Below are 23128 nucleotides of genomic sequence, written 5' to 3' on the forward strand. Positions count from 1 at the left end.
AGTGGGTATGTAATGTGTTTTATGTATGTGGTATATGTGTGCTCTGAGTGTGTTTTTTTATGATGTGTGTGGGAAGTTTGGTGTATGTGTAGTTTGTGTAAAAGGTTTTTGGTAAGTGTGTGTTCTATGACATGGTTTTTTGTGTGGTATATGTTTGGTGTATATTTTATGTGTGATATGTGGTGCATGTGTGTCTTTGCCATTTATTTTGCATGTTATAAGTACAGTGTGTGTTGTATGTTTCTCTCTGTGTGCTTGGTGTGGAACGTGAGTGCTGTACGTGTTTATTTGGACTTTTTGATCAGTTCTACGGCATTAAATTCAAAACTAGTACACATCCATCCTTTTCAAGACTTCGACCAGAATTCCTATTCTGGTTTTTCCTACTTTTCAGATACAGTTCAATTCACTTCCCAGACCTACCTTATTATTGTTTTTACTTTTTTATTATTTTTATTATTATTGTTACTTATTATTTGAATGCCTAAGGAGGAGTTCAAATACTATATATATCCTAATCTCTTTAGATGGAAATAAGCCTTTTTTAAAGTTTATTTATTTATTTTGAGAGGGCCCATGAGCAGGGGAGGGGCAGAAAGAGAAGAGAGAGAGAATCCCAAGTAGGCTCCATGCTGACAGTGTAGAGCCCCATGTGGAGCTTGAACTCACTAACCATGAGATCATGACATGGGCAGAAATCAAGAGTCAGATGTTTATGCCACCCAGGTGCCCTGGAAATAATCAATCCTTATACACCACCTCCCCAAGTTACCTATACTTCTTTTATGATATGATAGACTGTATTTCATTCTACCTCATTAATGGTTTACAAATGTTTGATTTCCTTCATTGACTTAGGAATTCTTTGACTACAGGACACTCATCTTGATCATTGTCATCTTATTGATTGATCACATCAATGATATTTTATAATAAAAGTTTGCTAAATATAAACTAAAACATAATTTTAACAAACCTTAAAATTAATCTTGTATATTTATAGCTTTATATGCTTAAAAGCAATTTTTTTGCATCTAGAGTTGCATAGATTGAAAGCACTTTAGGGGCGGCATCTGGGTGGCTCAGTCGGTTAAGCCTCTGACTTCAGCTCAGGTTATGATCTCTCGGTTCTTGAGTTCCAGCCCCATGTCGGGCTCTGTGCTGACAGCTCAGAGCCTGGACCTGCTTCTGATTCTGTCTCCCTCTCTCTGCCCCTCCCCCACTCAAACTCTCTGTCTCAAAAATAAACAAACAAAAAAAAAGAAAGTACTTTAGAAAATTAAAAGGGACCCTAGAAATAGCTTCAAGTAGATTTAATTAAGATAGATAGTTACCATGGAAGAAGCATAAAGTTGTTTCCCTTGAAGACAGTCTATCATAGCCCACAGTGCTTCCATGCTCCATTTGGGACAATATGGTATTCTGGTCTTCCCCGGATCTCTTAAGGGAGGTTTAAACCCTGCCAAGAGAACCTTTATGGCTCGGGCTGGATACTGCATAAGATGAAGAGGAATCTGACGCAGTCTGTCACAAAAGAAATTCTTAAAATGTTCAGAATGTCCTGATTAAAATTCTCTAACAGCCAAAACTAAAACATAGGTATAAAGGTTTGGACATTGGATTTGGCAATGAATTCTTAGCTGTGACACCAAAAGCACAAACAAGAGAAGAAAAAATAAACTGGACTACAACAAAATTAAAAACTGTGCAAAGGACATAATCAAGGAAGTGAAAAAACAACCTACAGAATGATAGCAAATATACATTAAAAAGTAGACATTTCTCCAAAGAAGATACATAAATGGCCAACAAGCACATGAAAAGAACTCAACATCACTAATCATCAGGGAAATGCAAATCAAAGCCACAATGAGATGTAACCTCACACCCATTAGGGTGGCTAGTATCAAAACCCCAGAAAATAATGAGTGTTGGTGAGGATGTAGAGAGAAACTGGAACTCCTGGGACACCTGGTATAAAATGGAAAACAGTTTGCTGGCTCCTCCAAATATTAAAAATAGAACGAGTATGTGATCCAGCAATTCCACTTCTCAGTATATACCCCCAAAGAATTGAAGGCAGGGTCTTGAAGAGATATTTATACATTCACATTCATATCAGTATTATTCACAATAGCTAAAATGTGGAATCAACCAAAATATCTATGAATGTGCAGGATACAAAATCAGTGTACAGAAATTGGTTGCATTTCTATACACCAATAATGAAGCAACAGAAAGAGAAATCAAGAAATCGTTCCCATTTACAATTGCACCAAGAACCATAAAATACCTAGGAATAAACCTAACCAAAGATGTAAAAGATCTGTATGCTGAAAACTACAGAAAACTTATGAAGGAAATTGAAGAAGACACAAAGAAATAGAAAAACATTCCATGCTCATGGATTGGAAGAACAAATATTGTTAAAATGTCAATACTACCCAAAGCAATCTACACATTCAGTGCAATCCCAATCAAAATTGCACAGGCATTCTTCTCAAAGCTAGAACAAATAATCCTAAACTTTTTATGGAACCACAAAAACCCTGAATAGCCAAAGTTACGTTGGAAAAGAAAACAGAAGTGGGAGGCATCACAATCCCAGACTTTAGCCTCTACTACAAATCTGTAATCATCAAGACAGAATGGTATTGGCACAAAAACAGACACATAGACCAATGGAACAGAAGAGAGAACCCAGAATTGGACCCACAAATGTATGCCCAACTAATCTTTGACAAAGCAGGAAAGAGTATCCAATGGAAAAAAGTCTCCTTAGCAAATGGTGCTGGGAGAACTGGACCACAACATGCAGAAAAATGAACCTGGGCCACTTTCTTACACCACACACAAAAATAAATTCAAAATCTATGAAAGACCTAAATGTGAGACAGGAAACCATCAAAACCCTAGAGGAGAAATCAGGCAACAACCTCTTTGACCTCAGCTGTGGCAATTTCTTGCTTGACACATCTCTAAAGGCAAGGGAATTAAAAGAAAAAATGAACTATTGGGACCTCATTGAGATAAAATTCTGCACTGAAAAAAAGAAAAATCAACAAAACAAAGGCAACCGATGCAATGGGAAAAGATATTTGCAAAAGACATACTGGATAAAGGGTTAGTATCCAAAATCTATAAAGAACTTACCAAACTCAACACCCAAAAAACCAATAATCCAGTGAGGAAGTGGTCAGAAGACATGAATAGACACTTTTCCAAAGAAGACATCCAGATGGCCAACAGACATGAAAAAATGCTCAACGTCACTCATCATCAGCGAAATACAAATAAAAATCACACTGAGATACCATCTCACACCAGTCAGAGTGGCTAAAATTAAAAACTCAGGAAACAACAGATGCTGGCAAGGATGTGGAGAAACGGGAACCCTCTTGCACTGCTGGTGGGAATGCAAACTGGTGCAGCTGCTCTGGAAAACAGTGTGGAGGGTCCTCAAAAAATTAAAAATAGAATTACCCTACAACAGAGCAATAGCACTACTAGGAATTTATCCAAAGGATACAGGAGTGCTGATTCACAGGGGCACATGTACCCCAATGTTTATAGTAGCACTTTCAACAATAGTCAAATTATGGAAAGAGCCTAAATGTCCAATGATGGATGAATGGATAAAGAAGGTGTGGTTTATAGATACAATGGAATACTACTTGGCAATGAGAAAGAATGAAATCATGCCATTTGCAGCAACGTGGATGGGACTGGAGGGTATTATGCTAAGTGAAATACATCAGTCAGAGAAAGATATCATGTTTTCACTCATATGTGGATCTTGAAAAACTTAACAGAAGACTGTGGGGGGAGGGAAGAAGAAAAAAAATAGTTACAAACAGAGAGCGAGGGAGGCAAACTATAGGAGACTCTACAAAGAACAAACTGAGGGTTGATAAGGGCGGCAGGGGAGAGGGGAAATGGGTGATGGGCATTGAGGAGGGCACCTGTTGGGATGAGCACTGGGTTTAGTATGTAAGCGATGAATCATGGGAATCTATCCCCAAAACCAAGAGCACACTGCATACACTGTATGTTAGCCAACTTGACAGTAAATTATATTAAAAAAATATCCATCAATGGATGAATGGATAAATAAAAGGTAATATATACAATGATGGGATATTATCCAGCCTTAAAAAGGAAGAAAATCCTGATACATGCTACCACATGGATGAACCTTGAGGACATTATGCTAAATGAAATAAGCTAGTTATACAAAGACAAATGCTGCATGATTCTACTTATATGGGATACCTACAACAGTTAAATTCATAGGGAAAGAAGTAGAATGGTGGCTGCCAGGGACTGGATGAGGGGCAAAAGAGGGGGAATACTGTTTAAAGGGTACAAAGGTTCTGTTTTGCAAAATGAAAAGATTTCTGGAGGTTGGCTACATAACAATGTAAGTATAGTTAACATTACTTAACTGTACATTTAAAAGTGGTTAAAATCGTAAATTTTATGATACATGTATTTTACCACAATCAAATATTACAAACAAAAAAAATTAGAAAAAAACAGGTGTCGGCAAGGATGTGGAGAAACTGGAAGCCTTATGCATTGCTGGCAGGAAAGTAAAATGGTATAGACACTGCAGAAAAGTTTGGCAGTTCCCCAAAAAGTTAAACAAAATTACTATATGATCCAGCAATTCCACTTCTAGGTATACACACCAAACAACATAAAGCAGGGACTCAAACAGCTACTTGTACATTAATGTCCAAGCAGCATTATTCACAATAGCCAAAGGATGGAAATCACCCACGTGTCCATCAACATATGAATAAACCAAATGTGGTATATACAAAGGAGTGTTATTTAGCCATAAAAATAATGAAATTCTGATACATGCTATAATTGAATATGCCCTGGAAATGTTATCCTAAGTAAAATAAACCAGACACAGAAGGACAAATACTCTGATAGTACTTATATAAGGTACCTAAAATAGGGCAAATTCATGAAGACAGAAAGTAGAATAAAGGTGATCAGTAGCTAAGAAAAAGGAACGGAATGTTATTGTTTAACGTGTACAGAATTTCTGTGTAGGATCAGGAAAAAGTCCTGAAAATGGACAGTGGCATTAGCTGCACAACATCCTGAATGTACTTAACACCAATTAAATGTATGCTTAAAAATGGCTAAAATGGTACCATCTTACACCTGTCAGAATGGCTAACATTAACAACTCAGGCAACAACAGATGTTGGCAAGGATGCAGAGAAAGCCAAAATGCCTTTGCATTTTTGGTGGGAATGCAAGCTGGTTCAGCCACTCTGGAAAACAGTATGGAGGTTCTTCAAAAAACTAAAAATAGAACTACCCTACGACCCAGCAATTGCACTACTAGGCATTTATCCGTGGGGTACAGGTGTGCTGTTTCAAAGGGACACAGGCACCCCCATGTTTATAGCAGCACTATCAACAATAGCCAAAGTATGGAAAGAGCCCAACTGTCCAACAATGGATGAATGGATAAAGAAAATGTGGTACACACACACACACACACACACACACACACACACACACACACACAATGGAGTATTACTCGGCAATCAAAAACAATGAAATCTTGCCATTTGCAACTACGTGCATGGAACTGGAGGGTATTATGCTAAGTGAAATTAGAGAAAGACAAAAATCATATAACTTCACTCATATGAGGACTTTAGAGACAAAACAGATGAACATAAGGAAGGGAAATAAAAAGAATATAAAAACGGGGAGGGGGACAAAACAGAAGAGACTCATAAATATGGAGAACAAACTGAGGGTTACTGGAGGGGTTGTGGGAGGGGGATGGGCTAAATGGGTAAGGGGCAGTAAGGAATCTACTCCTGAAATCACTGTTGCACTCTATGCTAACTAATTTGGATGTAAATTTTAAAAAATAAAAAATTAAATTAAGAAAAAAGAAACAGAAAAATAAAAAAAAAGAAAAAAATGGCTAAAATGGTAAAGTTTGTTATATTTTACAATAAAGAGACTTATAGATTTAAAAAATCCCAATAAATAAATAGCTTTAAAATAGTTTTTCTTTTATAAGAAGAACCAAAACTTTCCCAATAATTATTTTAAAAAGCTCTAAGAATTCTAATTCAACTAAGTTGACTTAAAAGAAAAAAAACCTGTTTATTGTCAGCTTTTCAGTTGATCCGTAATCAACAAATTGCACCAGGACAGCTAGAGGATTAAAGTCTTTAACAGACACAATCTTTGCTCTATACCATAAGCCATCATCATATTCAGCAAGGCAAGGCATTTCTAGAAAGACAGAAAAAAGGAAAAAATCATATTGCTTTGTATTTTCTTTAAAAAATTGTTTTTAATACAGAAAAGTACAAAGAAAACGTAAACACCATAAACCCATCATTCAGAACTAAACACTCAACAGTTTGTCAAACACTGGATCCTGCATGTTTCTGCTTACAGTCTATGCACCTGTTTCTCCTAATTCCCAAGCACTAAACTCTGAAGAAAGGTACTTCTCCCATTCTCACAGTTCCTAGTTCCTCTGCCCATGGCTTAGACCATCCTTGCACTGCCCTTGCATCTTAGACTTCCCAAATGTCTTTTCATTTGAGCCATCATCTTCTGCAAAAGATGCTTTCTGCTATTTCTGCTTTCAATTTGGTCCTCCTTCAATCCATTCTGTAGAAAACCACCAGGATTAAATTTTAAAAATTCAATTGCCCTTGTTTATAATTCTTCAACGGCATTATAAACATCTCCAATATCAAGTCCTTAGTACTGCAATATATAGGGTTCTTCACAATCTACTCCCAACCATCTCCTGCCACATATCCTCAAGTGTTACCTAACTAGAATCACTTGAGCTTCTACTTTAGCTCCTGGCTGTTCCCCATATCTAGAATGTTCCTCAATGCCCCCTTTAATGATAAACCTCTCTTTCAAAGATCAGCTCCAATTTTACAAAGCCCTGACTACTACTAATCGTTGGTTTCTCTGTGATCCTACGGCACTGTGAACACACCTTTAATGCAAGTTGTTATTTTCATACTGAACTTAGTTTTCATGCCCCTCTCAGCAAGCCCACTAGTTCTTATGTGCAGAACTATATTTGTATTCCTAATACGGTATCTGGTACCATATTGCTTGGTAAAAAATCTAATGAATGAATGCCACGCTTGAGTAAAACTGGAAAAATTAGTATAGTATCTACTTCCCTTTTCTTCGTACACTTTTAGATTTCAGGGTAGACAGAGCATACTTCAGGCTCCTGTCTTCTTCTACTTCCACCCCTCTCATTCTGTATGTTATCCTACATAATCTCCACAAAAGTGTAGTTGTGGGCAAATGGTATTTAAATACTGCACAACTCTAATCAAGGCAAAGATTTTTATGAAAGAGTTGTAAACAATTTCTTGAGTTTATAGAGAAGATTATCAATGAAACAGTAAAGAATCTCCTCTAATAGAGCGGTCTGCATAGTAAGCAATTGACTGACTCACTGTTAACAGTCCTTCCAACTTTTACCATTTCCAGCCTTAAAAACATGGCTGAAGTTTCATCTCAAAATAGAATTAAAAACAAAACAAAACAAAACAACACAACAACAACCCAACCACCTAGTCGTCATGTTATTTTAACCTACGAAATAACTTTTTAATAGGCATTTGCCTAGAAATCAACTTGTACATATGCATATTAAAAAAAAAAACTTTTACTGAAGGATAAAATACCCACAGAAAATGCACAATATATGTATAGCTCCATGAATAATCACATTACACACAGTAGGTTTCTGTGACTTCCCTTTAGACAAGAACACAATGAGGAAGGAATTATCTCATCCAGGCTATAAATCTGAGTTTATAAAAAGAAAAAATCATGAATTTATTTGTCACTCCTTCAACAAATGTTTATGAGCACCTAACTTGCACAAGGTGCCCTTCTAATTGCTGATGACACAATTAGGTACAGAGAGTCCCAACTCACAGTGCTTTTTGAAAAAGAAGCAGTACGCATGAGGAAAAATGGGGCAGGGGAGGGTGGCGGGCAATGCTACCTTCTATGGGGGGGGGCAGGGAACACCTACAGTGTGGGCATGGTTGAGCAGACATCTAAACTGCTATGTACAGTTTGGGGGAAGAACAGAGGGAAAGCGAGTGCTGTTTATCAGCCAAACATGAGTCACAACTAATTAAAATCTCATTGAGTAAAATCAGGTAAGATTTTAGGCTCATGCTTTCCTTTGCTTTAGTTTATCCTCTGATACACAAAATACTAAGAAAAAATACATCTCTGTATCACATAGTGATAAAAATGTATAGATACCACTCTTGGTTTTCAGAAATTGTCAACACCAGTAATGAGATGCATTTTTTTCTTAAAAGAATCACATATACAATAAAGATGGGTAGGAATGGATTAGAAGAAAAATATACAGCACTATTTGACCTATCCTGACAAGACAGGACACAATCTGAGTGCCCATATCCTACTTCAAAATTACCAACTTAGGTGGTTTGTAATTAAAATTAATGTCATTTAGGTCTGAATGACAACTTTCACAATTTGAGCTAATGGTAAAACCTCAGGCTTAGAAAACTCATCTTATGCAGTCAGTTTTCCAATGCAGACCGAGTTCTGGAACATGGAAATGCCCCAAGGCAGTTACTTCCCTTCATCTAGAAAATGAGAATGACACTTCATCTACAGTGTCTTGTGGATTCAAAGGATGGTGCTTATAAAGTGTACAAGTATCAGTTAACATTAGAAACAGCCCAGCCTCAAAAGTCCATTCAAACAAAACAACGGTTTTATTAAGGATCCTATTATACTCAGAAAATTTAGCATACCTGTTCTAAAATCCGTCAGCGGAGGAAATGTTTCCACATTCTTATTGAACCTCCTCAGTGCTTCGTTAAGGCTTTCAGACTCAGATTCCCAGCTAACTCCACTGTCATCTGTGTCACTATGCTGGTTAAACAGATTACAACTTTCTACAGAATCAAGGCAAATATACACCTAAGTGGGGAGAAGGGAAGGAAAAGACTTTCAAATTTTGTAATTTTTAGTATCCACTTATATGGACAAAATTATTGCAGCAGGCAGTCTGAACAAGGGCCTTGATGATCCCTTGTACAGTTCCTCTCCCACATCAGACCAGCGTCGATCTTTGTGAACAAGAGAGTGTGACAGGAGTGATGATAGGTTACTGCTGAGATCAGAGCATCAAAGACACGTGGCCCCTGTCTTGGTCGTATGCTCTCCCTGCAACTCTCCTCAGGGAAGCATGCGCCATGTTCCCAGCAAGCCCGCGGGGAGGCCCACAGGGCAAAGCACTGAGCCTCCAGACCACACCCAGCAGAGTCTTTTTGGAAGTGGGTCCTGGGTGCCATTTCTACCACCAACATCTCCACAGCCCGTCAGCGAGAGATCCGGAGCCAGTACCTAATTAAGTAGCTCCTGGATTTCTGACTCTCATGTGGGTTTTGTTCCAAGCTAAGTTTGGGGTAATTTGTGATGCAGAAATAAATAACTAATAGGAAAAGAAATCATTACAAAAACCAACTACAGCTGTATACTATTTTCTCTGATGGAATTATATAGCAAATTCTTCCGCCTGTGAAAAACGGTTTACTATGGAAAAGAGCTGAAGGAACGGCCTGAGCTACTTAATTTGTCACTTCTTTCTTGTTAGGCAAGGTCATGTAATTGAATTTTCTTTAGTGAACTTATTTATTCAGTCAATATTTGTTGAGTGCCCATTATATAACAGGCAGCATTCTAGTTCTGGGAACACATCTGCGACCAAATCAGGCAAAAGTCCTAGTCTTCATGGAGCTACATTCTAGTAGGGTGAAGCAGACAATCATAGTAAGAAAGGGACACTGTGTGTTAGAAGACGATAAGTGGCATGGAAAACAGAGCAGGGTGAAGGGCAGCTAGAGTTCAGTGTGGGAAGAAGCCACGGAAATGAGATGTTTAAGATTTCATAGATGGAAACAGTTCTGCCCTAAAAACCTAAATATTGATATAAACATGACTAAAGCAACACAATACTGGAAACACAGCAACTGCCTGAAAAACTTGCTTTATTAACAAATGTCTGAAGAGGAAATGACACAGTGGGCAAACTGGAGGTCACTGATTTTCAATTATTTAAGATCAGGAAGACAGAAGTGTGAAGAGTTGATCCTTGAGTTTAAGATCAAGACTGCCTGTTATATTTTTAACCAACAACCGATCATTTAGACCACATACCTCATTAGGTGAGACCACATGTTTAACTTGAACAGCATAGAGTTCTTCTGGGGGAGGCAGAGATGAAGGCAAGTATGGTGGTAAAATAGGAGTTTCTGTTTCAGACAAAAGCAATTCCTAAAGCACCAAAAACAAATTCAGATTTCAGAATAGCTATTACAGAAATCCAATACATTCATTACAGTGCCAATTAATTTTCAATTAGCAGAAAGGAAGCTCTCTTAGATAATGAATACCACAAAATAATTTTGTTTTAGGACCAAAATGTGAGTAAAGATCTTCAGCACTCTTTTGTTCCTCCAGTTAAAAAATTTTTGTGTGTGTTTAAAAACTCAGATGAATTTTTTTTTTTTATGTATACATATTTACATATACACACAAAACTCTGGAAGACTGGCTAACAGTTAATGGTAATTGTCACTGCTTAGTGGGACTGGGGCATCTGATGTGTAGAAAGGGGACTTTTTTTCTATTCACATTTCTACAGTATTTATTTTTAGGATAAGTATATACCTTATAATAAAAACTAAAATAATATATGAAATGCCAAAGGAAGATTCAACTTAAAATCGTCAAAAAAAAAAAAAAAAAAGTGTGCTGTCTTTAAACTCTAAAAAAGCATAACCAAAAACTAAAACTTATGTGATTCCCAAGAGGATCCTGGCAGTCAGCAGTTATTAAATGCAAAGGTATTATAAAAATTTGGATGTTTTTAAAAAAATTCTTTTAATGTTTATTTATCTTTGAGAGAGAGAGAGACAAGAGAGAGACAGAATGCGAGCGGGGGTGGGGTAGACAGAAAGGGAAACACAGAATCTGAAGCAGGCTCCAGGCTCTGAGCTGTCAGCACAGAGTCTGATGCGGGGCTTGAACTCACAAACCAGGAGATCATGACCTATTCCGAAGTTGGATGCTCAACTGACTGAGCCACCCAGGTTCCCTTGGGTGTTTTTTTTGTTTTTTTTTAAAGAAAGCTTTAAAAGATTCTTAAATGTAGTAATTAGCATAAAAAGTAAAATAATCACATTTAAATTTGTAGATTAATTTATTAATATTTAACATTTCCAAACTGGTGGCAAAACAGAACAAAATCTATCTGAACCACTTAGTAGAGTTCAGCAAAAAGTGACTATGACTGCTAAATTTTACTGATTTGTTACAAAGCACTTGACAATAAGTCTGCTATTTTTATAATCATAGGAATAAAATTCTACTTATTAATAATGAAACTTTCATTAAAACTCTTCCTGCATCAAAAAGCACAAGTGACAAAAGAAAAAAAAAGACTTCGTTAAGATAAAAAATTTTGGTGCTTTAAAGGACACCATTAAGAAAGTGAAAAGACAACCCACAAAATGGGAGGAAATACCTGCCAATCGTATTTCTGATAAAGGACTTATATACAGAATATAAAGAACTCTTACAATTCAACAAAAACAACCCACCTAAAAATGGGCAGGAGATTTTTTCATTCTTTTTTACCTTTATTTTCTATTTTTTTCTGGATTTATTGAAATATAATTGACATATAACATTGTATTAGTGCAAGGTATACAACGTAATTATTTAATACATGTATATACTTTGAAATGACTACCACAAAAGGTTCACACCAATAACCTCATAATAGTTATAAAATTGTTTTTCTGATAAAAACATTTACTATCAACTCTCTTAGCAACTTTCAAGTATACAATACAGTGTTGTTAACTATAATCACCATGTTGTACATTACATCCCCAGGACTTACATCTGGAAGTTTGTATCTTTTGATGCCTTCATGCATTTCCCCCTCTCCTCATCCCTTACCCCTGGCGACCACCAATCTGTTGTATCTGAGTTCAGTTTTGTTTTTTTTTTTAGATTCCATGTATTAGATCATACCGTACTTTTGACTTATTTCACTTAACATAATGCCTTCAAGATCCATCTATGTTGTCAAAAATGGCACGAGTTCCTTTTTATGGCCAAATAGAATACTATTCCAGTGTGTACAAACATACAGCCTCACACCACACACACCACATCTTTATCCATTCATCCGCTGATGGCCACTTAGGCTGTTTCCAGGTTGTGGCTATTGTAAATAATTCTGCAATGGGTATGGGGTACAGCACACATTTCTTCAAGACAGTGCTTTTGTTTCCTCTGAATACATGCCTAGAAGTGAAATTAAGAATGACAGTTCTATTTTTATTTTTTGAGGAACCTTCGTACTATTTTCCATAGTGGTTGTACCAATGTACATACCCACCATGGTGCACAAGGGTTTCCTTTTTCTCTACATCCTCACCAGCACTTCTTTTTGTCTTTTTGATGATGGCCATTCTAACATGTGTGAGGTGACACCTCATTGTGGTTTTGATTTGCATTTCCCTGATGATTAGTGATGTTGAGCACCTTTTCATGTGTCCGTTGGTTATTTGTACATCTTCTTTGAAAAAATGTCTGTTTAGTTCCTGTGTCTACTTTTTAATCAGATTGTTTATTATTTACTATTGATTTGTGTAAGTTTTTATATATTTTGGATATTATGGCTTATCAGATATTTGATTTTCGAACACTTCTTCCCATTCTGTAGGCTGCCTTTTTATTTTGTTGATGGTTTCTTTTGCTGTGACGAGCTTCTTGGTTTGATATAGTCCCACTTGTTTAATTTTGTGTTTGTTGGCTTTGCTTTTGGTGTCAAATCCTGGGAAGAGTATTTGAACAGAAATTTCTTCAAAGAAAATATACAAATGGCCAAAAAAAGAGCATATGAAAAGATGCTCACCATCATCAGTCACCAGAGAAAAGCAAATCAAAACTACAATGAAATACCACTTCACACCTATCCTAGGATGGCAGGGCGGGGGGGGGGGGGGGGGGTGGGGGGTGGGGGGTGGGGGGGTGGGGGGGTGCGGGGGTGGGAATCAGATAACAAGTGTTGATAAGGATATGGAAAAAAAAATGGAACCCTGGAGACTCCTAGTATAAGAGTAAAATGGTGCATCCCCTTTGGAAAACAGTCTCAAAGTTCCTTAAAATGGTAAAAAGTCACTATATGACTCAGCAATTCCACTGGTAGGAATCAGGTCCATATCCAAGAGAAGTGAAAACAGATGTCCACATAAAAACTTGTATGCAAATGTTCACAGCTTTATTCACAATTGCAAAAAGGTGGAAACCCAACTGTCCATCAACCGATGAATGGATAAACAAAATGTAGTATATCCATGTAATGGAAAGTTATTCATCAATAATAAGGATACATACTGCCACGTGAATGAAGCTTAAAAATGTTATTCTAGTAAAAGAAACTGTGTTACAAAAGGCTACATATTATGTGATTCTCTTTATATAAAATGTCCAAAATAGGAAAATCCAGAGAGACAGATTACTGGTCTCCAGGAAACTGGGAAAGGAAAGTGACTCCTGTTGGTATGGGGTTTCTTTCTGGAATGATGAAATGTTGTGGAATTAAGTAGTTGTGATGATTGCACAACTCTGAATATACTGAATACCCACTGCATTGTACATTTTAAGATGGTGAATTTTATAGTATGTAAATTATATCTCAATAAAGCTGTTATAAAAGAAAATGCTTATTGCTTCCTGATCTTATATTAGATCCCCTGTATTGATGAAGTATCCAAGTTTCCAAAATGTTTGGATTGTAACTTACCTCAAATCTTATTTCCCATCTTTCATCCTCATACTTTTTATCATAATCTGTTAGTTTCTGAAATAATAAAGTATTGTTAACTAATAAACCAAATTCAACTATATAATATTTTTAAGGCACTTTCATATTTTGTCCCCACAAAAACTGGGTGCATGTCCTTGTTGGCATTCATGCAGTTATTTTGGGTTAACTATACAAAAATCTAATGTTCTGAGTAATCTTCATAGTGCAACAAGAAGAATCTTCAAAATCATGTTAAACACACGTCAATGGTAATTATAGCTACCCTTGAACAACATGAGGGTTAGGGGCATCGACCCCCCACCACACACAGTGGAAAATCCACATATAACTTTTTACTCCCTAAAAACGTAACTGTTGACCAGAAGGCTTACCAATAAAATAAAAAAAAAAAACAAAAACAGTTGATTAACACATATTTTATATGTTATATGTATTATATATTGTATTCTTATTATAAAGTAAGCTAGAGAAAATGTTAAGAAAGTCATAAGGAAGAGAAGATACATTTACAGTACTGTAAAAAAGTCCACACATAAGTGGACCCACGCAGTTCAAACCTGTGTTGTTCAAGGGCCAACTGCAAAGAGTAGGAGTTCTTACCTCTTCTTTCAAATGTTCACACTGAAGAGTACAACGGGAGGGGAGGGACTTAGTAATCTTTATAAAACCAGTTTAACAGATGGAACACCTTTCATACAAACACGTGAGTACAAATACACAGGAGCACACATACATACACCACACACACCCCTCTGCTCAAAAGAAAAAGCTGGCAGTGAGAATTACATGTACAAAGTAAGATCACATTTCTAAGTGTGAGAAATAGTTTTCTATATTGAACTGAACATTCAGTATTTGGTTGTGTCCTGTCATGAAAATGAGTACTTAAAAATGTAACAAGTGAACTGTAAGTCTAGAAATAAAAAATATCTTGCTATATAAAATGTTAATGTTATTATTTATGATGGATTCCCTATTGCCACTAAGTATTTATGGCATCTTGCAATGTGAAAACATATCTATGACAGGCTAATTATGTTTTTTAAAATATAAAAAACAGAAACACTGGAAAACTGAAAGGAGCTATTTCTTGAAGCTAAGCTTAAAATCCAGAAGCAAAATGGGGAAAATGTTAAAATGTCAAATAAATGGAAAAAAAAAATTTATCTGGGGAGAGAATCCTTTTCTGGCAGCGAATTCTATTAAGATTTGTATGTATATGTTCAAACAGCATATATATAAAACAACATTAGATCCTGGATGGTCTTTTCACTAGATTTGAAGATACAGAAACATTAAATGAATCTTAATGCAATTAAAGTCTTTTTTTAGGACATTTAGGACATAAAGCATGACGTAGTGTATTGTTTCCTCAACAGATAATTTAAAAATTCTCTATATTCTCTTAACATATCAAACACAACCATATTGAAGACTTAAAGTGTAAGGCAAAATATGACATTTTATCCAGAATCAGTTTTTCAATAATTTAGGTTCTTATAGAACAACAGCTCACTTACTTCTTTCAATATCTCTTCAGAATGCTCAAAAGTACAGTATTTATGGTAGGCCATAAAATAAGAAAGTGACATTCCATCAAAATAGAGATGAATCGATAATTTCCCCCATGGGTTTTCAGGTGATTCCTGTTTAATTTCAATAAAGATTATTATTATAAAATAAAGTCTGTTTGAAGATTCAAAGTTTATAGCAGGCAAATACGATATTAGAGTTCTGACAATCACAGTTTTACCAGTTTGACTAGTGGCTCATTTCATAAAATTTTCTTCCTGGCATTTTGGCAGGTTATAAAACAGTAATTCTACTATTACAGTTTCTGTAAAATATATTTACACGTAAGATAGTTTGCTAGCTATTTACTAGAAAATTACATCATCTTTAAACAATACTAATAATTTACACTAAGTAGAAGGAGAAAGAAAAGGTATGTTCAGAGGTAAAGAAATGAAGTTTTGTTAAAAATCCAAAAATGACAGAATCAGAAGACATCAATGACTGTCTAGAAGGAGGAGTTAGGATAATGGCTTAAACTCTTAAGTCCGCTCAGCGTTATTAGGTACTGAACATGTACGTAGCTGATAGGCTGATCATTTTTCATTTATACTTGGTACCACCTTAGTCCAAACTCCTGTCTCTACTGAGTTTCTATAATTGCTTTCCAGCAGACCTCCCTGCTTCTATCTTTTCTACTCTCTAGCTTTTCTCAGTGCAGCAGAGTGAAAATACTAGAACGTTAAAGGTAGATCATGTCACTCCTTTGCCCAAGCCCTTGAGTGGCTGCCTTTGTCAGCTTGACAGCTGAAGCTTTCACAAACCTCTCCCCCACCCCCAATTCTTTTCTATCGTGCTCCTGCTCCAGCCCCAGTGGCTTCTCTGCCAGTCCTTGAACACCCCAGGCATGCTCCAGCCTTGGAGCTCTCTGCACTATTCTCCAGACATCTCATGGTTGGTCCTCTCACCATTTTAGAATCTTTACTCCTATCTCATTTTTTGCAGTGTGGCCTCCCTTGACCACTGTGTTTAAAATGTTAACTTCTCCCCTGCCCCACTTTCCCCATCAGCCCTTCCTGCTTTGTTTTCTTCCTAGCACTTACCACAACCTAATATACCTTGTATTTTATGTTTTTTATTTTGTTTCCCACTGCTGAAATGGAAACTCCATGAAGGCAGACATCTGACTATTCAGTCCATTGCTGTACCTCCAGGTTGAGACTAGAGTCAGTCAGTATTTCTTAGTATATAAAGTCACAGGAGCAAGTCTGGGTAAGGTCTGTTATGGCAGTAAGGGCTGTAGGGCATGCACATTCATGGTTTCTGACAATTTAAGCAGCCTTGGGTATACTAGGAATTGTTCTCCTGTGTTAAGCTAAACAGCAAAGAATTTTGATCTCTATCTTACTGCCATGATTTTCCACAAGGGCTATGAATAACCGGAGAGGGGCTCTTGGTACTAACATCAGCAACATTAAAGCTTCTGTACTGTTTTATAGAAGTAGGTCTGTGGCTCTTGTTAAGTCTTTATCATCCTGTAGTCAGTCACCTTTCATACAGAAATACTTTCCTTACAGTGTTTGTATCGTTCTACTGGAATCCTCAAACATAGCTGCAGATCAATCTCATTACCTCACTGCTCAGAAACCTCCAAAGGGCTCCACTTATTCACCTCTACCTCTCTTAAATCCTATCACCACCACTTCTCCTCACAAAACCTCTTTTATTCTAGCCAAACAGTTATGCTATTTCCTAATTGTACCGTGCCCGGTTCTGTTTCTTTACGCTTACTTATGAATTCTATTCCCCTGGTCAGGAGAACTTTCCCAACTTTTAAGGGCTACCTCACTTACCATCTCTAAGTTCCTATTACACTTACTCTTTTTACCAGTCACTTGGCTCTTGGCATGTCACTTTGTAGTGTGAAGTTTTTAGGTTTATATCTTACATCTAGTTGTTTCACCAACTACATAAGGTGTTTGAGCACAGGGGCTCACCTGCACCTCACACAGTGCTACGTACATGGTCACATCCTGAGAACTACTATGTATATTTATAAACATCTCCAATTCTTTGATACTGCTCCTTATCAGGTTGTTAATAAAGAATCTTTCAGATTACTGACTTTAGTGCTTATGAAAGTTCTCAGGAACTTGCTCAAAATTAGATTTAAAACAAGCCTAGAAACCAAAGTGGTAACTTTTCTATGTTAGTGAATAAGTTATATTCAAATAGGAACATTTTTCATCATTAAAATATCCCTCAAATTATGTTACCTACAACACATTATGGCCAATAACTTAAATCAACAATATATGCCTTGAATATAAATTACCATAATGTGAATTTCCACCTGTCTCTTCGAAAGCAGTTCCTGAAGGAGTTCTATTGCATCTGGTTGCCAGACATTCCCAACCTATTTGGGATTAATAAACTCAGATTCTTTCACAGTTTCACAAAATATGACAGAGCAGAAAGCAAATGAAGGTATATAAAAGTAGCCATAAACAGGTAACGGGAGACAGTAGTATAAACTATACGAGCAGTTTTAAGAGAATATCATGGCCATATGAAACTAATAATTTGTCTGAGCTTCCTTCCCTCACTACAGTTTTCTCTTAAAGCATTTTAGGCTTTAAAAATATAAACCTACATTAAAAACAAAGCATCACAAAAATTTTTTTTAAAACACCAATATAGGGGCGCCTGGGTGGCGCAGTCGGTTAAGCGTCCGACTTCAGCCAGGTCACGATCTCGCGGTCCGTGAGTTCGAGCCCCGCGTCGGGCTCTGGGCTGATGGCTCAGAGCCTGGAGCCTGTTTCTGATTCTGTGTCTTCCTCTCTCTGCCCCTCCCCCATTCATGCTCTGTCTCTCTCTGTCCCAAAAATAAATAAAAACGTGGAAAAAAAAATTAAAAAAAAAATAAATAAAACACCAATATACCAATGTGGTGCTTGGATAATGCCTAAAATAGGTATTTCTTAAGGAGCAGTGATTGTCGTGTTTTTAATGTTAAGACATTCATGTGGCAAAGAATTGGGGCCTCCTGCCAAAAGCCACGGAGGAGCCTCAACTTTCCACCAATGCCACGTGAAAGCGATTTGGAGGCAGATCCTCTACCCCAGTGAACCCTTCAGATGACTGTACATATTCATGCATTTTTACTAGGGGCTCTGAGCCAGAACCACTCAGCTAAGCTGATCCTAATCCCTGAACCACAGAAACTATATGAAAGAAAAAAAAGTTTATTGTTGATTTAGACTACTAAGTTTTAGCTTAATTTGTCATGCAGCAAGAGATAATTAATACACCACTTCTTTATCTGATTTCCAGCTTCAAATCTGTTGTGATTTTATTTGATGAATAAATAACTAAATTTTAACAGTCTTACACTTACCCATCTATGAAGATATTAGGTCTCTTTACTTATTCAGATTTTTTTAAATGTTTATTTTTGAGAGAGACAGAGAGACAGAAACAGAGACAGAGCATGTGTGGGGGAGGGGCAGAGAGAGAGGGAGACACAGAATCCCAAGCAGGCTCCAGGCTTTGAGCTATCAGCACAGAGGCCAATGCGGGATTCTAACTTGTGAACTGCACAATCATGACCTGAGCTGAAGTCAGATGATTAACTGACTGAGCCACCCAGGCGCCTCTCAGATTTTTTTTTTTTTTATCCTTCAGTTTGATTTTGTAGTTTTCTTCATAAAGGCCCTTTAGCTGTCTTAAGAAACTTATTTCTAAGTATTTTATTATTTTTGCTACAACTGAAAGGGATTGTTAATAAAAAGACAATATTTAAAATTAATCATCCTACAAATTACAATTTACTCACAGATTTCGTATTATAGAGCTGGCAAGGAATACAAAACTGGGGTATATCAGGATATAGTATAATAGGGTAAAGGTGACATTGTGGAATCTTCTCGGTGAATCCATGATCTAAATATTGTACCTGAAACAGAACAAATAAAATTTATAATTTAAATTTACTATTAAAAACTAGGGGCCAGTAGGGACTCTTAGGTATTTAAAAAAACAGACATCCTAGAAAGAGATCAAATGGATTTGAAAATTTTCCAGAAAAAAAGAAACATTGTATTCCTTCATTCCATACAGTGTATTAAATTTCAGTCAAAAGTTTTTTTTACACATAAACCAGATTTTTTTTTTAACAGAGTCTTCTGAGATTTACAAATTCCTTTAGAATTTCTTTTGAAGATAATTTGTTTTGTTTTTCCTAAGTATTTTAGAAGCACTGGTTTATATTTAATAAAGGAGTATACTGGTTTGTTTTCTTGTTGAATTTTAAGAGTTCTTCACACATTTTGGATAATAGTCCTTCATAAGATGTGTCTTTTGCAAATATTTTCTCCCAGTGTGTGGCTTGTGTTCTCATTCTTTTGACATTGGCTTTCACAGGGGAAGTTTTTCATTTAAATAAAGTCCAGTTTATCCCTTATTTTATGGGTCTTCTGTGCGATATCTAAAAAGTCATTACCATCCCCAAGGTCATTGAGGTTTTCTCTGCTATCTTCTAGGAATTTTATAGTTTGTGTTTTACATTTAGGTCTATGATCCATTTTGAGTTAATTTTTTTGAAGAGTGTAAAAGTCTGGGTCCAGGTCCATTTTTGTGTGTGTGGATGATCACTTGTTTTTGCAGCATTTACTGAAAAGACCATCTTTGCTTAGTTGTTTTGCCTTTGCTCCTTTGTCAAAGATTAGTTGACTATATTTTTGTGGGTCTATTTCTAGGCTATTTTGTTCCATTGCTCCATTTGTTTATTTTTATTTTTCTGCTAATACCACAATATCTCAATTACTGTGACCTTATAAATTTTGAAGTAAGGTAGCATCAGTCCTCTGATTTTGTTCTTCTCCTTTGTGTTGGCTATTCTGGGTCTTTTGCCTCTCCCTATAAACTTTAAAATAAATTTGTTGATATCCACAAAACAACCTGCTGGGATTCTGATTGGCATTGCATTGCATCTATAGATAAATCTGGGAAGAACTGACATTTTGACAATATTGAGTCTTCCTATTCATGAACTAGAATATCCCTCCAGTCATTTTGTTCTTTGATTTTGTTAATCAGTTTTGTAGTTTTCCTTGTATAGATAGATCTTGTACATATTCAGTTAGAGTTATACCTAAGTATTTTGGTTTTTTGGGTGCTAATGTAAATGGTATTGTATTCTCAGTTTCAAACTCCACTTGTTCATTGCTGGTCTATAGGAAAGTGACTGACTTTTGTATATTAACCTTGTATCCCGCAACCTTGCTATAATTGCTTAGAGTTCTAGGAATTTTCTTGTTCATTCTTTTGCATGTCATCTGTAAACAAAGTTCTTCCTTTCTAATTTATCTTTTATTTCCTTTTATCTGATTGCATTAGCTAGTACTTCTATTATGGTGTTGAAAAGGAATGGTAAGGGGGAATATCTTTGCCTTGCTCCTGCTCTTAGTGAGAAAGTCATGAGGTTTTCACCATTAAGTATGATGTTAGCTGTAAGTTTTTTGTAGTTTTTTTTTTTTTTAATTTTTTTTTTCAACGTTTTTTATTTATTTTTGGGACAGAGAGAGACAGAGCATGAACGGGGAAGGGGCAGAGAGAGAGGGAGACACAGAATCGGAAACAGGCTCCAGGCTCTGAGCCATCAGCCCAGAGCCCGACGCGGGGCTCGAACTCACGGACCGCGAGATCGTGACCTGGCTGAAGTCGGACGCTTAACCGACTGCGCCACCCAGGCGCCCCTGTAGTTTTTTTTTTTAATCAGGGTAGGAAGTTCCTCTCTATACCTATTACAGAGACTTTTTAGTATGAATAGGTATTAGATCCTCTCAAAAGCTTTCTCTGCATCTACTGATATGATCATGTGATTTTTCTTTTTCATCCTGTTGATGTGATACATTACATTAGCCAATTTTCAAATGTTGAATCAGCCTTGAACACCTGGGATAACCATTTGGTCATGATGTATATAATTACTTTTATACATTGTGGATTTGATTTTCTACTATTTGGTTGAGGATTTTTGTATCTATATTCCTGACACTGGTCAGTAGCTTTGTTTTCTTGTAATGTTGTTGTCTATTTTTGGTATTACAGTAATGCCGGCCTCATAGAATGAGTTAGGAAGTATTTCCTTTGCTTCTATCTTCTGAAAGAGATCTTAGTAAAATATCTTCCTTAAGTATTTGGTAGAATTTACCAATGAAACCATCTGGGCAAGGTGCTTTTTGTTTTGGAAGGTTATGAATTACTAATTCAATTTCTTTATTAGATATAGGACTATTCAGATTTTCTATTTCTCTGTGTGGGTTTTGACAAATTGTGTCATTTTAAGGAATTTGTTCATCTAGGCTGTCAAATTTGTGAGTATAGATCTACTCATAATATTCCTTTATTATCTTTTCATGTGCCCTCTTTCATTTCTGGTATTAGTAATTTGTGTCCTCTCTTTTTCTTGATTAGCCTGGTTGCAAGCTTAATGATTTTATTGATCTTTTCAATGAAACAACTTTTAATCTCATAGATTTTCTTTCTTGATTTTCTGTTTTCAATTTCATTAATTTCAGCTCAAATTCTTATTTTTTTCAGCTTAACTTTGGATTTAATTTTTTCTTTTTGTAGTTTCCTCAGGTGGAAACTTAGAAAATTGATTTTAATCTTTGTTCTTTTCTAATATATGCATTTAATGCTGTGAATTTCCTCTAAGCAATGCTTTCATTGCATCCCCATAAGTTTTGATAAGTGTTTTCATTTTCATTTAGCTCAAAATATTTTTAAATTTCTCTTGAGATTTCTTCCTTGACCCATGACCTATTTTAGAAGTTTGTTGTTAAATCTCTATGTATTTTGGGATTATCGTTCTGTTACTGGTTTCTAGTTTAATTCCATTCTGGTCTGAGAGCCGACACTGATTTCTACCTCTTTAAACTTAAAGTGTGTCTTATGGCTCAGAATGTGGTATATCTTGATAAATATTCCATGTGAGCTTGAGAAGAACGTATTATTGTTCAATGAATTAGTCCAGAGATGCCAATTATATCCAGTTGATTGATGCTATTTTTGAGTTCAACTATGTCCTTACTGATTCTCTGCTTGCTAGACCTGTCAGTTCTGATAGAGTGTTGAAGTCCACAACTATGTTAGTGGGTATTTCTCTTTCCAATTTTATTAGTTTTTGCCTCATGCAGATTTACTCTTTTGTTGTTATGCACATACATATTAGGAACTGTAATGTCTTCTTAGAGAATTGACTCCTCTGTCATTATGTAATGCCCTTCTTTATCCCTGATAACTTTCCTGCTTTGAAGTCTACTCTGAAATTATAGATATCCCTGCTTTCTTCCAATGAGTGTTGGCACAATATTTTTCTCTATCCACTCATTTTTTCCCACTCATTTTAAATCTATATGTGTCTTATACTCAAAGTGGGTTTCTTGTAGACAACATACAGTTAATTGGTACATTTATTTGTTACTATTTTTCATTTACTGCTTTTGTTCTTTGTTCTTGTTTTCCATTATTTTTCTGCCTCGTGGTTTTAAATGAGCATTTTATATAATTGCATTTTCTTTTTCTTAGCATATCAATTATACTTTTTAAAAAGCAATTTTTAGGGGCAACTGGGTGGCTCAGTCAGTGAAGCATCTGACTTTTCATCTCAGCTCA

At 36.1% G+C, this 23128-nt stretch overlaps 1 protein-coding gene across 2 annotated transcripts in view; it reads right to left on the bottom strand.

The window, feature by feature from the left end:
* The window catches only part of RNF17 (ring finger protein 17), a 115594-nt gene that overhangs the window by 3294 nt on the left and 89172 nt on the right, over positions 1-23128 (bottom strand). The window contains exons 28-35 of one of the 2 annotated variants that reach the window (XM_025924156.2): positions 19284-19403; positions 17784-17864; positions 15457-15582; positions 13913-13969; positions 10249-10365; positions 8841-9009; positions 6147-6282; positions 1335-1524 (exon numbers count right to left, since the gene is read on the bottom strand). In XM_025924156.2, the coding sequence (XP_025779941.1) occupies positions 1335-1524; positions 6147-6282; positions 8841-9009; positions 10249-10365; positions 13913-13969; positions 15457-15582; positions 17784-17864; positions 19284-19403 (996 nt within the window). The remainder of the gene's footprint in view (positions 1-1334; positions 1525-6146; positions 6283-8840; positions 9010-10248; positions 10366-13912; positions 13970-15456; positions 15583-17783; positions 17865-19283; positions 19404-23128) is intronic. The other variant, XM_086715645.1, reaches the window with a different exon arrangement.

This window comes from Puma concolor, chromosome A1 (genome assembly GCF_028749965.1).
Source record: "Puma concolor isolate L17-30 chromosome A1, mPumCon1.1.hap2, whole genome shotgun sequence".
Classification (NCBI taxonomy): Eukaryota; Metazoa; Chordata; class Mammalia; order Carnivora; family Felidae; genus Puma; species Puma concolor.